Source organism: Anabrus simplex, chromosome X, assembly GCF_040414725.1.
Source record: "Anabrus simplex isolate iqAnaSimp1 chromosome X, ASM4041472v1, whole genome shotgun sequence".
Lineage (NCBI taxonomy): Eukaryota > Metazoa > Arthropoda > Insecta > Orthoptera > Tettigoniidae > Anabrus > Anabrus simplex.
This window is the reverse complement of record NC_090279.1, coordinates 183,605,508-183,622,081: the sequence shown is the minus strand read 5'-3', so window position 1 is coordinate 183,622,081 and position 16,574 is coordinate 183,605,508. Positions and strand designations below refer to the sequence as shown.

The window sequence follows — 16,574 nt, the reverse complement described above, 5'->3', positions numbered from 1 at the left end:
GCAGTTCTACTCCTGTGCATATTTGCGTGAATAACCTTCATCATTTACTGCTAGTTTTAGCCTTTTCGAGAGCTTCACGAAATGCTGTGCAGGCTTTTGAGCCAAGTACATGACTGCGATTAGCTTCGTCAACGTTATTGTCTGTGCAAATTATGCATCTCGGATTTGCTTTGCAACCTCCCGCCCTATGCCCGGCTTCTCCACACTTAAAACAAATTTTGCTTCTATCTGCACCTTTGCAGTTTCATGCATGGTGTCCATTCGAAAGACATTGAAAGCAGCGAGATACCACGATCCTTTTTCGGATTCTACAATCCAACCATCCTATTTTAATTTTACCCATATCTAAAAGTTTCTGGGCCTCCTTATCTTCTATCTCAATGATAGCAAGTTTTTGCCCTCTGCTGTTTGGTTTATTAATTGAGACTTTCAGTTCTCCTTCAAAATTCTGAAGATCCTGTCTTACAGCTTCCTCTACATCTAAAGCAGTGGTGATACGGTCCATCTAAAGCAGTGGTGATACTGTCCATGTCCTGAATTTCCAAGGTGGTGCGGGGAGTTAAAGTCTTCACATCGCCATCCGTTCCAAGGACATCCCTTAAAGATTTATTAAAACTGTCCCTGTTCTCATTTTGTGTGTCTTTATTAAAAGCGAGAAGAATCGCCCCGGTCTGAGTTTTACGAATAGATCAAATACTCACAGCACTGTCTTCTGGTTTTATTTTACTCCGAATACCCTTCAGGACATCTGCAAAAGTCTTGCCGTTTGTTGGTTTGATAAGGATAGCATCAGAACGATCCCTTGATTTTAAATGGGTCTGTTTATCTTGTTTTTTCCCACTATCAATGACCTCCATTCTGCCAGAATCTACCTTATCTGTTAAAGGTTGGATATCTTTATCCTCCTTCATTTCCTTCTTCTTGTTTTTTTTCTTTTAGGAAATCTCGACCCATTTCTCCTTATCTTTCTCCTCCCCGTTCGTCACTAACGGTGTCGTAGGCAATTCATTTATCTCTACTGTTGTTTGTTCCTGTTTTAGATTTTCCCTAGCTCTCTTCCAGGATGTCCTTCATGCTGCTCCAGCATCGAGAGCTTCCTCCAATTTTCGCAATCCATTCTGGATTTCCAACTTAAGGTTCTTAAGCGGAATAGCTAGAATGCTTTTCACCAATGCCCTAGCGATCTCAAGATGTTCCTCCTCTTTACGCTGTTCCTCCATTATTATTTCCTCATTCCTCCCATTAGGTACTTGCGTCATATCCTGTGTCCCAATACTGGCACATTCAAGTACATTTGCACTCCTATTCTGACATGAAAGTGAGAGCTCTACTGAATCTCTCTGAACTTCTGCCTCCGTCATCATGCAAGAAAGGAATCTAACTGGCCGTGACTGAGCCGCGGCGGCGAAGGATCCTTTCTTTGATGTCGTATATTCCTTGAAAGCAAATTATAACCTAAATCTTGAATGATGAAACACTTATCTACAATTAATTTGTCTACAAGTCAATGAAATAATTTGATGAAGTTGTAAAACAATACTACAGGTACTAGAAGAATATTCTAGCTCAACTTCTAGTGACGCATATAATTTATTACGAATTCAACATAAGAAGTACACACACATTTACACCCATCTTTCCATCATGCAATAATAATAATAATAATAATAATAATAATAATAATAATAATAATAATAATAATAATAATAATAATAATAATAATAATAATAATAATGTTTGTCCAACCCTTGTCCCGTTTCTTTTCGGGGTCGGGAATGAGGTGAGATGAATCTGTCGTGGCGAGTTTTTATGACCGGATGCCCTTCCTGACGTCAACCTCATCAGAGGAGTTAATGAGATGAAATGAATGACATGATATATGATAGTAGGGAGAGGGTGAAACCCGGTGCCGGCACATAGCCTACTCCTGTCGAATAACACCAAGGGGTCTGCTCGAGGCTTAACGTCCCCATCCGACGGACGAATCACTATCAACAGCGTCATATGCCCTCACTCCATATGAGCACTGCGGAGAGGTTTGGAATTTAATCCAGGCTTTTGGCACGCAATCTAGTGATTAGAAATTGTATACCACCACCTCCCCTACCCTGCCGGCCAACATTCTGATGGTGAAAATTTTTTCGACCAACGGGACTCGAACCGGCTAACCTCAGTGTCAGACCGTTTTAGACTTCAGCGCCTTAACGATCATGGCTACCAGGCGGGCAATAATAATAATAATAATAATAATAATAATAATAATAATAATAATAATAATAATAATAATAATAATAAATGTATTGTGCACAATGTGCATGGAGGATCACAATTATATAAAACAGTGTGGCACCTAATGTGCTCTGCATAAGTGTTAGTCCTTAATAAATACACTAATCGAACAGGACCTCGAGGAACATTTCTGGATATGATATCTTTCACATACTTGGTCACATAGCCTACACACACAGTTTATATTCGGTTCATGAAATACTTTGTTTTTAACACATCTTGAAGTGGAATCCGTGCACAGCCAATCTCGTAACTATGTGTCTCAGTTGGTAGCCCATTTCCATCCATTTCCGATCCGTCTTGGCCTCTGTTGAGTAGAAGTCTTCCCAAATGTCCCCCTTTTTTTCTCTTATTTTATGCAACAGGTTATTGTATGCTGCGCCTCCTGGTAAAACAAGATTGTATCTCAGGTCCTCAATCAGGAAAGTTTTTCTTGTGAGTTCATATACAAGTCAAGATCTTGTAGTCTTTGATACACTTAGGACTCGCTTCAGATATCTGGATTTTATCTTTTCCAGGTCTTCTAATTGCTTCACACTCAGAAATTCCCCTATGATCTCAAGCCCACAGGTTAACACTGGTAGCACTTTCACTCGAAAAAGCACCATGGCTGTATCTACTGTAATTTGTGTGCTATTCTCAATGTCATTCATCGCTTTCAGAGCTGCAATAATTCTAGCTCTTATGTGGATCATGAAACTGCTGCATGTGGTCTGCAAGGTTACCCCTAGGTATCTGAAACTGTTAACTCTGCAAAGGCAGACGTTATTGCACCATATGTGCTCTGTTTCCTTTAGTTTACCTCCTTTACTGAATACAACTAGTTCAGTCTTCTCCTCATTTATTTTCATTTCATTCCTGTTTGCCCTGTCCTCTAGCAAGTTCATCGCACGTTGTAGTTCTGTTATGTCTTCAGCCGCAATTGCCATGTCATCAGCACACAGGTACATTTCTGTGTCGGTCTTTTCCTTTATCTCTGACACTACATAGGAGGTGAGAGCGTTAAATAATATAGGGCTAAGTGGATCACCTTGAATAACTCCTATAGTATGTGGCATCCAATCTGATGACCCAATGCCGTTGTCCACCTGTACATAATTCTCAGCCAACAGGTTTGATATGAGAGTTGTGACAGATGTTCCGATTAACTTCTCCATCTTATCTATGAGTAACCTTCTGTTTACCCAATCAAATGCCTTGGAGTAGTCAATGAACGCTACAAATAATTTGCCTCATGGCATTTCTAGGGTAAGGTGAATGTGGTTCAGTAAATTCTCCAGTGCCATCGTTGTAGATCTTTTCAGTCTGAACCCAAATTGCTCCTCTGGTAATAGTGGATCCAATTTATTCATCACTCTCTTTGTTAAGATCCTCGTCAGGAGTTTCAAATTTTTTTGTTCCATCGCGATCCCTCTGTAGAAATATGGGTCATCTGCATCTCCTTTCCCCTTATATAGCATTCAGATTGTTGCCTTCCTCCAATCTGTTGGGACCCTTCCAGTTTTCAGGCATTTGTTTAACAAGGCACTCCATACCTGTAAAATTTCCTTCACTGTCTCTTTTAGATGCTCATTTCTGATTCCATCTGGTCCTGGTGTTCTATTGCTTCTTCCTTCATTGATGGCCTGAACGATTTCATATTCCGTTATGACATCTGATGGTTCTCTGTGTTCTGGACACCTGAGTGTTGGTCTCGTGTCTCTCGAAGCAATTGTTTTGTTGCGGTGTGATTTCTATGTTTCCATATTGATATTAGAATGTATTTTGCTCGTTTTCAGTCATAGAGCCTTGTATGGGTCCAATTTAGCTTCTTCTATGATCCTTTTCTGTTGTTCTTCTATGTACTGAATCTTTTCCCTCTCCAGGAGCTCTTTGTACTGAGTTCTCTGTTGCCGGTACTCTTCCAGGTTTTCCATGTTCCTTCTTTCTCTTGCTCTGTTCAATTTTTCTAAGGTGCTTCTCCTTGCCTCATAACATTGTTTGACGAACCAAGGTTTTGACTTTCTTGTCCCCAGTCTTAGAGGAGCCACTTCTTCATACCAACTTGCTATCCACCATGCTGTGGAATGTATTTCACCTTCATCTATCATTTTCTTCACCTGGTCGATCTGGCTTGTCTTTGCTTTCACTTTGTTTATGTCTATATTCTTTCTGATTTTCACTCCTTTTCTTAAGTCAGCCGCCTCTCCTTTCTTTGTGATGATGTCTGTGCTCACTGGCAAGTGCTTTCTTACAATAGAGCCTTCTTTGAGGACCAGCTTTGTTGTTTCTGATGTTATGAGTCCCCTTGAAAGCACTAAATCTGTTGTGCTACCGCCATTTGGTCCTACATATGTCCATTCCTGTTTCTTGTTTAACAGCACGAATCCACTGTGTCTCAGATAGTCCATAACTTCTTCAGTTTTCCAGATGAGTTTATCTACTGGACAGTTCAAGTCACTGGTAATTAACACCTTTTCTTCATCATTTATCATATTCAACGCATTTCCAAGCGTATCAACTATGTCTGCTGCAGTGCGTTCAGGGCTGAAGTATACTGCCATGATCACTAATATTTTTGTTCATAAAATCAATAGGTTTTCGTCTCTCAACAGTTGTTTACATGGGGTTAGATGAGGTTTAACGAGTACTGATACCCCTCCTGATGGCCGTCCCCTTTCCTTGAGTTGATTGGCGTACACATGATAGTTGTAGAAACCTGGTACATTTATTACCGAGTCCATATGCAAGTCATTGGATATCGCTGTAAATAACCACTAGCTGATGGAGAACTGTTAGATGTTGTTTCATCATCAATCAAAGTAATCACATGAGATGCTCTTGTGGTGCTTGTTAAATCATGCTGAAATGTTGTTGGTCATTGTCAGTACGGCACATGAAGATGGTGTCCAATGACGTTTTTCTTTTGTCTTCATTCCCTGCCCGAAGGGTGGGGTCGGCCCGCTAGAGAGTGACGCTCTCGCTCGGGCCGGGAAAAGTGAAGAGAACTGGGCGGTGTGAGAAATGAGGAAGGTGGGTAATGCGAATTGATATTAGGTGGAGAAGTGATTAGGGCCTTTTGGTTGAGGAGATGTGGGTTAGGGAGTAGTGAAGGTTCAAACGGGAGTTCCGATGTGTGAGAGGAGGAGGTGAAGCGTGGCTGAGATGTTACATAGGGAGGTGGTGAGTAGGTCAGCTGTTAGAGGTGATGGGATGAAGGAGGACGTTGGAGGAAGGGGTTGACTGACCGGTGGTGGAGGTCGATATGGGGTGGCAGTTCGGGGTCGATGACGTGAGGTGTGTGAGGGTCTGGGAGGGGAGCGGGAAAGTTCCACGGTGAGTTGTCGACCATAGAGGCGTGCGCCGTTGGTGATGAGGCGTTGGACTTCCTCTTCAGTTTGCAGGTGAAGACGGACAAGTATGTTGGTCCCGTGGTATTCCAGATGTGGAAGGCTCGCCGGACAGGGATACCTTCGTGGTTGAGCTCGTGGATGACATCTCTGTCAGAAATGAGGGGATCCACGCCGCGGAGGACACAACTATACATGATGTTGCGGGTTGGTTGTAGCTGTGGCGATGGTGATTGTTGTGCGGCATCTGCTTGAGGTGGTGGGTGCGTTGCTGGTGGTGTCGTAGAGCTTTCTTCGGCGTTGGTTGGCAAGTGGTTAAAGTTGCGGGAAGGGATGTAAAGAAAACTGGGTGGATCAGGGTATGTTGGTTGAGGAAGCATCGAAGTAGGTGAAGGGTGGGAGTACGTAACAGTTGTGATAGGAATGGGAAGAAAGGTAAAAGGGGAGGTCGTGGTTGTGGTGGTCATGATGGGGAGGCTAACTTCCAGTGCGGAGTCGGCCTATATGCTTGATTAGGTCGGCGGGGAGCTGACAGTAGAGATGGATGAAGAGCCACCCAGCCGATCAAAAATGAAGAAGTGTTGCGTCGGAGGTCGGAGACGTCCAGTTACAAGAGAGATCTCACCAAAATCAGAGATGCGATGCGGGCATAACCCAATGACTTGCATATGGCTAACACCACTCAAATGGATTTGGTGATGAACTACGGGATCAACATTTACCAGTTCTCATTTACTATTGAATTATTAATGATTAGCAGTATTAGAACTACCGGTAACAGTTCTGTGTATATAAATTAATACTTGAAATAGTCTCGATGATGAGCATACTCAAGATGTTAGAACCTAGTTTATTTTCAAATTTAATCATAATTTCAACCCAGTTTTTAATGTCAATTTGTATATATTTGTTTCATTTGTTTTATGTCAATTGTGTGCAAGTACATTTGTTTAGTTATTAGATGTTTTACATTAAGGCTGAAGATGGCCAGCTCCGGTTGAAACTAGTCACTAATTAATGTAATTTAGAATATTGCATATTATATTATTGAAAGGTAGACCATTACTACATTAATTTAATAATTATATTGTACTTACAATTCAATACGGATTAGAACCATGAAGTTTGTAACCTATGAAGGTCTAGGACACCAAAGTATGATTCACCCACTTGCATTCGTCAGTCTGGCAGTCTCGCTCTGTCAGTGTGTCTGTGTTTTTGTTACTGTGTAGTCAAATACTAAATGATTTTATTTGTATTACACATAATAAACTTTTTGCTTGAGCCCACATTGTCATAAGTAAGGCCCGGATGTTTATGACCTAAAAATGTTAGACATGCAAGCATTTATGACCTAAAAATGTATCAAAATATGACTATAAATTTGACTTAAGAGTTTTTTGGTCACATTTTCAAAATCTTCAAATCTTTTCATTTTTTAAATTAACATTATATTGAAAATATACTTTTAAATAATCTAGAACTTTCAATAATAAATAAGTAATACTATTAATTTTTTAATTACATTTTGAATTTATTTAATTCTCAATCCAGAAGTACCTCGACCCTGCACAGAATGAAATAAATATCACATTCTGATGGGTGATCAGAAAGAATTACAATAGCAAATTACATATATTTTAAAGTTTTCCAATAGGAATGATCTGTTTTCATGCAACATTGACTTGTAACGGGAAAAAGACCGCCCAGCATCTCAGGATGTTATTGGCCCATATTTGAAATATGGCAAATCATTAGAGTCAATTGAGGCTCACTATTCTGTCACTTTCTACACATCTGTCTCTTTCTATACAGCTTACCCTCCTAATTCACATAAATATACGTTTCTAAGAAAGATAATTGTAATAAATTACAGACAACAATTAGGAGATGTGAAAAGTCTGTCTTTGAGACGATTGCAAGCAGGTATGCGAAAATGGAAGAAAAAGATAAAATATGGTTATAAGCAAATCTAAAATGAAGCCAGAGGCACATCTCAGAATTGGAAATATTTTAATAAAACAGGTTCACAAGTTCTGCTACTTAGGATCAGTTATTTCCAATGACAACAGATGCACTGTGGAAATAAAAAGAAGAATTTCCCTGTGTAAGAAAGCCTTTGAGGAGAAGAAGCAGCTCTTAATTAATAAATCCTTAGATAATGAACAAAAGAAATTGTTTATCAAAACATTCATTTGGAGTGTGCTGCTATATGGCTGTGAAGGATGGACTCTCTTGAAGGAGGACATGAAACGACTAGAGGCAGTGGAAATGTCACTATGGAGGAAGATGACAAGAACTAGCTGGATTGAGAAGAAAAACGAATGAAGCAGTGCTTAGAGAAATAAACACCTAGAGACATTTAATAGCAACGATAAAAGTGAGTAAAGCGTCAGTTTTTGGTCACATTCTCCGGCATTCGAAGGCAAGGTGATGGGAAAGAAAGGCAGAGGGAAACCATGGAAGAAGATCATTGAAGAGGTAGTTGAGATGATGGGATGCCAAGGTTATGGAGAGATGAAAAGGATCACAGAGAGAAGAGATCAATGGTTGCAGCGACAAGGCAAAGCCTTTAGATAATGATGATGATGATGATGATGATGATGATGATGATGATGATGATGACAAAACATGAAAATTCACAGGGAAATATGACCATAATATGAAAAATTACCAGAATATGACATAAAATATTTAAAAAGCCAAAATTTGACTTTACTGTATATGACATGCAAATTGCATAATTTTAGTCACCGTAGATAAAATCATGCTTAACTTGTATTTTCCATGGAAATAATATAAACGGTGTTAAGGTAAAGATTCTACTTGTAAAGAAAAATAAATTGTATTGAAAAGGTGGACACCATCAAAAGTTGTTTTGAATAAATATTAAGTGGTATGTTCCGAGCTGTCAGTGGAGAGATGACGTGGTATGACATTAGTAGATGAATAAGTTTGAATGGTGTCTTTAAAAGTAGGACAGGTCACAATATGAAGATAAATTTGGAATTCAAGCGGATAAATTGGGGCAAATATTCTTTATAGGAAGGGGAGTTAGGGATTGGAATAACTTACAAGGGAGATGTTCAATAGACTTCCAATTTCTTTCCAGTCATTTAAGAAAAGGCTAGGAAAACAACAGATAGAGAATCTGCCACTAGGCGACTGACCTAAATGTAGATCAGTAGTGATTGATTGATGATGTAATAAATTGACCATGCTGATGTTGATGAAATTATAGCACACATAAATTATATGCAAAGACCATACAAGTTTAATACCAACATAAAAGTAGTGTCATAAAATGAGCCAGAAACAGGCGGAGCTTTGATTAATTGCACAAGTTGGTCGTGCTGATGTTACTGATAATGTGGGCCTGAAAATGAGAAGACAAAACTGTAAGCGAAAATAGATAAGTGAAGTGTGTAAAGCAACGAGTGCGGGCTCATGCGGCCATTCATCTCCTCGCCCATTCCATGCTGTCACAGTCACATTGAGTGTTGGAACTAAGTGCCTTGCTAGAAGGTCGTTGAGAGTTGACTTGGAGGGAATAATTTATCTGTATAATCACAATGTACTTCTGATCATAATACATGTTCCTTTGGTAAAAGTTTTATTGTATGGTTCTGAATCAAAATCTCAAAAAACTATTATTACCAGACTTAAGTTGGTGCACTGTGAACCTTTCTATTGAAATTCACTCAGAGAGCATCAAAAACTTATGAATTTGTACCTTTAAATTTTTTTAAAATTTAACCCCCCACCCACTATATTTCTCAAACCCACGAGCTTTTTGTTGGCTATAAATCCTTGTGCCCCCACTTCCAATTCCCAATGGCTACTACTGCCATTAAATTTTATTTGTTCTGCTCCTCTCTCTACACACTATGTCCCATAAGAAACGGTCAATATTCAGGGATACGATGCAGAAGAGAGCATAGTGGTAAATGAGGATGATCCAGAAATAGAGAGTGATATTGCAATGGCAGAAGTGGAAATGGCTGATAAACAAATGAAAACAAGAAAAGCAGCAGGGATGGATGAAATGTGTGTGGAAACAATAAAGGCAGCAGAACCTATTGTTCTACATTGGTTATATAGGCTGCTAAGTTGTATATATGGAGAAAAAAGCAAGTACGTGATGATTGGCGTAAACGTGTAATAATACCAGTATTTAAGAAAGGTGAGAGGAAGGTATGTGACAATTATCGAGGTATTACACTGTTGTCACAAGTAACCAAAATACTGGAGTGAATAATAGAAAGGAGGATGAGGGGAAGGGTGGAAATAAATTTAGCAGCATGGATTTCAATAGGTCAGGTCAACGATAAATCCTGTATTTACCATGAGATTACTGATGGAGAAACAGTGGGTATATGGAAAAGATCTCCTTGATATAGAGAAGGCATATGACAGTGTTAATAGAGAAAAGATGTGGGAAGACCTGGAAAGAAAAGGATGTGGAAGGCAATCAAGGGAACTAGTGAAAGCAATGTATAAGAATTGTTCTAAATGAAATGGTGTATGTCTTTTAGTGCCAGGAGTGTTTGAGGACATTTTCGGCTAGCCAGGTGCAGGTCTTTCAATTTGACACCCGTAGGCGACCTGCGCGTCATAATGAGGATGAAATGAAGATGACACACATACCCAGCCCCCCATGCCAGAGCAATTAACCAATGATGGTTAAAATTCTCAACCCTGCCGGGAATCAAACCCGGGACCCCTGTGACCAAAAGCCAGCACAGCAACCATTTAGCCCTGGAGCCAGACAGAAATGTTCCAGTCCTGTCCATACTCCAGTGGGGAGAACAGATTGGTTTAGAAACCAATGTGGACTAAGACAGGGAAGTGTATTTCTCCACTTATGTTTATAATAGTTATGGATGGAATTCTAAAGGAAAATATTGCTGTTTGCAGATGACATAGTGATCTGGGGAGTCAACAATACAGAAGTGCGACTTTCAAGTGCAGGACTGAAATGACGATATTGAGAAATATGGTATGAAAATCAGTGCGGAGAAAAGCTAGTGTTAGCTATTTACTTTACGTCGCACCGACACAGACAGGTCTTATGGCGACGATGGGACAGGAAGGAGCTAGGAGTGGGAAGGAAGCGGCCGTGGCCTTAATTAGGTACAGCCCCAGCATTTGCCTGGTGTGAAAATGGGAAACCACGGAAAACCATCTTCAGGGCTGCCGACAGTGGGGCTCGAACCCACTATCTCCCGAATACTGGATACTGGCCGCAATTAAGCGACTGCAGCTATCGAGCTCGGTCATGGAGAAAAGCAAAACAGTGGTGATGACAAGAGGAGAAAGAGAAGGGAAAGGAATCGTTAGTATCAGGGGACAAAACCTTAAGGTTGTTGAACACTTCAAATATTTGGGAAGTGAAATAATACAAGATGTAAGAATGGGTAAGCAGATCAGCAGAAGGGTACAAGCAGGAAATACATTCTACCTGAATGTAAGGAACATGGTGTGGAACAAAGGAGTTTCTATAAAATGTAAAGAGATAATGTACAAGATGTACTCTACTAAACCCCTATATTAACGTATGCATCAGAGACTTGGACTTTGACAGCAAGAAATGAACCCATGCTGCACTCTGGGTGAAACACTGGTAATTTTTGACGATTGAGTTTCCTGAATTTTATTTTTAGCTATCTCAATTGGAAGCCATATTTCTGGTTACATTTAATGTATGTTTGTTCTTGTGTTAGTGTCTTACCCAGCCAACCTCTTTGATGTTTTATTGTAGCCCAACCTACCTCGTTGCTTTTAACCTCTTTGCTTGGGATGTCTTTCTGCCACTAAACTAGCCTGTTGAAGGCGCAGTTGTCCGTGGTTTGTTGTGAGTGAAGTAGTGCGAGGGACTGAAGTGTATCAAGGAGAAGCATCAATTAACTGTGTTTGTACATGCGCTGGGTAAAATGCCACACATCTACACTAATGTAGAATATGCAGATACAGTGTATGTTTATGGCTTCTGCGATGGTAGTGCTACTGCTGCTGTTGAGGAATATCGTTGGCACTTTCTGACATGTCAAATTTCTGATCGTAGAGTGTTAACCAGAGTTTTCAACACATTGGCGTGAAACAGGTATTCTTCCAAGTTTCCATCTTTTCTTCTGAATGTCTAGTTCAATAACCTGTGCAGGAACAGTAAGATATTGTTGAAATGGTGCGGCAACTTTCTGCACGTATCGATGTCCCACGAACACGTGTTTGGCAAACATTACATGCGGAAAGCTTGCACCCATTTCAAAGAGGTTGGGTGGGTAAGACACATACATATGTGCCACTAGCCCAAAAAAAAAGAAATGTACATTAAATGGGTTCTATCTCGGAAACCATTCGGAACAGGCCATATGTCCATATGATTTTTTTGCTTCAAATGATCGTTCCTGCCATATCGCTGAATATTCACCATTCCTCATAATAATAATGTTATTGGCTTTACATCCCACTAATTACTACTTCGGTTTTTGGAGACGCCAAGGTGCTGGAATTTAGTCCCGCAGGAGTTCTTTTACTTGCCAGTAAATCTACCAACATGAGGCTGATGTATTTGAGCACCTTCAAATACCAACGGACTGAGCCTGGATCGAACCTGCCAAGTTGAGGTCAGAAGGCCAACGCCTCAACCGTCTAAGCCATTCAGGCCGGCGACAATTCCTGTGTAAACATATATGGCCTGAGGTTGAGTGTAAAATGGCTGCATACAAGGTAAGAGAACCGAGGTTGCAGAGTATGGCAAGCCACAACCGCGTACATCTATTCCGCAAGTTTAGCCTATGGATTTAGATACATCTGAAGAGACAGTGAAGAAGATGTAATAGTTCAATGAAGATTGGAAATAGTTTGATTTAACAACTATAGCAAAAGGAAAGCCAAGTGAAAAAAAAATCTTTCTAATCCTAAATAATGTGCATCTACTTATTTCCAACACCACAGGATGTATTCTGTGCCAGTCCTCATACATTTGATCCATATAGACAGCCTTGAACATGTACTGGATGGGCTGAGTGACTCTGATGGTTGAGGCGCTGGCCTTCTCACCCCAACTTGGCAGATTTGATTCTGGCTCAGTCCAGTGGTATTTGAAGGTGCTCAAATACATCAGCCTTGTGTTGGTAAATTTACTGGCACGTAAAAGAAATCCTGAAGGACTAAATTCTGGCACCTTGGTGTCTCCGAAAAGCATTAAAGTTGTTATTGGGGAGTAAAGCAAAATAACATTATTAAACATCTACTGAGCCACTATTTCCACAGAACTAATTCGTAGAAATCCCCATCAGCCAATTTTCAAGTGTCTGAAACATTCTTTATCACAAGTTACAGTATAAATCAAGATAAAGACTGATTTGTACATCATGTATTAATATATTAATGGAGAATGCACGACTGGATGCTGAAATTAGTAAGAGGATTCAAGCTGGAAGCTGTTTCTATCATAGTGTAAGGAACATGTTATGGGGGCAAAGATATGCCAATGGAACCCCATGCGTCGGTTGCTATATATTACGTACCCATAACAACTTACAGAGCAGAAACTTGGACAGTGACAAAGAAGGATGAGAGTCGAATACAGGCAGCTGAAATGAAGTTCTTGAGGAGTATGATACAGAAGAGTAGAAGACATCACTGATGAAGAGAATGGATATTTTTCCTGAAACATGTAGGATAAAATAAATAATTTCAGTCATTGAAAGTGCATTTACAAGGTGGACCCAACATAAACTATTTTAAATAGTTTTTTTAATAGATTCAGACAAGTCAATAGAGGATCAAATAAATACCTATTATGGTTAAGTTTATCAACAGTAAGATGTTTTGGGCACATAAAGCAAATGAGTGATAAAAGAATGCCAAAAAGGGTGATGGAAATGAAAATGCAAGGAAGGAAAGACTGTGAACCGACCATGATTGAGATGGAAAGACACAATCCAATGCAGCAGTAGAGAAAGAAACCTAGACTGGGACAGAGTGTTGGAAGAGGAATAGTGGAAAGACCGAAGAAAGTGGAGAAGAACCACATTTGGCCCTACCCAGCTATAGCTGGATAATGGAAAATGATGATGATGATGATGATGATGATGATGATAGTGACTGATGGACATTGGTGTCAAGCTTCAACATATTTTTTACCACGACTCATTTCTGAAGTGTTATCTTTTCTTTGATGTTTTGTATGTTTCAATGTTTTTAATTGTGCCAGTTTTGGCTATATAATGGCTGAGGTTGAGCCAAGTATGGTTGAAACTAGTACCATTAATTCTGTACCAGAGAGCTAAACCAATGTATAGGTCACATCTTAGTCATTTTACATGGGAGAGGAAAAACGTCAGTTGTAGAGAATTTTTGCTGCATGGTGACTTTGGCAATATATGTTCATCATTGTTCTTGATATATTTGGTGTAATTTTGATCTCTGAACACATTCACTTATATAATTTGCATACCTGCCAACTTTTGGAAATAAAAAAATAGGAAGATTTTTTTTTAATTTCTTGGATTTCATTACATATAAATCACCATGGTCGAGATGAAAAAAAGGACACGATAAAAGGCATACATATCTACAGTTAAAATGTGAATTGGTCATTTAATTTAAAATCTGAAACTAAGAAAACATCAAAATGGTTACAAGAAAATGTACCTAATCATTCTCATTTATGACGCTTACATACGAATAATATTCATATCACACCGACACATGCAACAAAATGTATAATAGTTTCCTTTATTAGACGGTAAAATGAACGGAAAGTTATAGGTATCTCTGTACACTTGGAGATAAGGTTTGTTATATTTTTTGGCCATAACGTGAAGAGAAAATACCAGGAACTGTCACCGACACAACTCCCTAAAAGCGATTCAACTCATTAAAATTATGCACCGTAATACGCGCAACTACCATATACAAAACAATCCATTATGTCTCGTACATTATTAACATAAGACTTTGACAGGGTATGAAAGCACAGAAATGCAAGAAAAACAAGTGGCCTACAACTCAAACGAAACTACGCACAGAAACAATGTTAACAGCGTGCAAACGACACAATAACAAACTCATTCTTTCGTCCCGATTAACTGAGTCGCTTTCAAGAGCTAGCCTCTCTTGCTTGTAGGATGATTGTTGTCCCGAATCCCCAGCTGTAAAGTACACACACACGCTCTTGTGGTGAGCCGGGAAACATGATATACTCGCGAAATAAAGCATCAAATAATAACGCTTGAAAATGAGGTTGCGTAAATTACACAAGCACATAAAAATGTATCCTTTATGCTAGGGGAAGAGTATAGACCGTACTGGAGGTTACATTGGTCAAAAATAGGAAGCAGTAAAAATAAATTGGAAAATCGGAATACGAGTTAAGGTATGGAAAGTTTCCGGGTGAATCGGAAGGGTTGGCAGGTATGAATTTGCACTTAAAATGGATAAGTATTATTTTATTGCCATAAAAATAAAATGAAAGTGGTCTTAGGTTTATATGGTTCTAAGTTTTATAAAATGACTATGACTTATGTTGGTTGAGCTCTCAGGTACAGAATTAATTAATGTCTTAATGAGAATATAACCAACTTTTACAGATGTAGTTACAGTATATTTGCCATTAATGTATTGAATAGCTAGACCCATTTTACCTTATTTCACATACATGTAGAGTATGTTCCTTGTTGTCCTCAGATTCTTTGTAGTGGTAAATTGATTATGTAATTCATATTCTTCTGTTTGTAGGGAACGAAGACTGCCCGCTGGATTCTGGATGCTTTGGTCGTAAGTGTCGGGACCCTTGTGAATTCACCTGCATTACTTCAGATTGTATAGTTCGTAATCACTTGCCGGTCTGCATCAATGGTCCAAATAGAAAACATTAACCAGCAATACCAGAAAAAGCAAGAAAAGGCGAGCAGTGGTTTGACGGTACTGACTTAAATTAAATGACCAAATGAACTAATCTCAGAATGATTTAAAATATACATTTACATGGTTTGGAAGTGTAATGAGAGCAATATTAACACACTGAGTCCCATCCACTTCTTTACCTCTTGCATCCCAAAACCCAAGCTTTTTAGGAGTACTTCAAATAATTATGCATATGGTTTCTGTAAAAATATGTGAAATAAAAATTTAAAAATAACCTTTACTAGACTGCGAATAGATCAGGGTATTTTGGCTATTAATAACTGTCAACTCCACCATTTTCCTCAATTTATGCCTGACAAAAAAAAAGTTAAGTACCCAGAAGGAGTAGGCCAATATTATCCCATTTCGGTATACATGCATACCATTGATGAGTGAGTAAGTGATTAAATTTACGAGGATCTGTAACGTGTAGAACGTTCATCAGAGTGCATTTGTAATCACACCATCCTGTTTTTCATAAGTTGTTGCCAGTCAACTGCTGTGCGTCAGACAGTTAAGCAAGATGTGCAGAGAGGACTCTGTACAATACGATGCACCTGCGATCGCAGACACGTTAGACAGTGTTCCTCCAATTAACAGCATTTAAAAGAGACCACATTGTGGGACTGCATGAGGCTGGTTTATTGTATCGTGCAACTGCCAGGTATGTGGGCCATTCAGATGTCACAGTGACCCAATACTGGACTCGGTGGGTACATGAGGACACCCAATCACGTCGTGCAGGTTTGGGTCAACCAAGAAACACCACCCTGAGGGAGGACTGTCGTATGGTGCGCCAAGCATTGCAGGATCCAGTAACTTCGGCACCCGCCATCTGCGAACATGTACTGGAGACACTACAACATACTACGAGATCCCGCACAGGGTCTCGACAACTCTCATCCGCCTCCTATCACCCCATGCGTCGATTGCTATCGACACCAGAACACCAATGCCTGCATTGGGAGTGGTGCATTGCTCAAAAGGCACAGCAGAGGATGACTGGCATCGCATCATGTTCAGTGATGAGTCCTGCTTCTG

The 16,574-nt window shown here is 39.6% G+C and overlaps 1 protein-coding gene across 1 annotated transcript in view; it reads left to right on the top strand.

Annotated features, from left to right (window-relative positions):
- Positions 1-15,679, top strand: part of LOC136886287 (uncharacterized) — a 54,869-nt gene extending 39,190 nt beyond the window's left edge. The window contains exon 4 of the mRNA XM_067159016.2: positions 15,366-15,679. Within this exon, the coding sequence (XP_067015117.1) occupies positions 15,366-15,505 (140 nt within the window). The 3' untranslated portion in view covers positions 15,506-15,679. The remainder of the gene's footprint in view (positions 1-15,365) is intronic.
- The last annotated feature ends 895 nt before the right edge of the window (positions 15,680-16,574 follow it).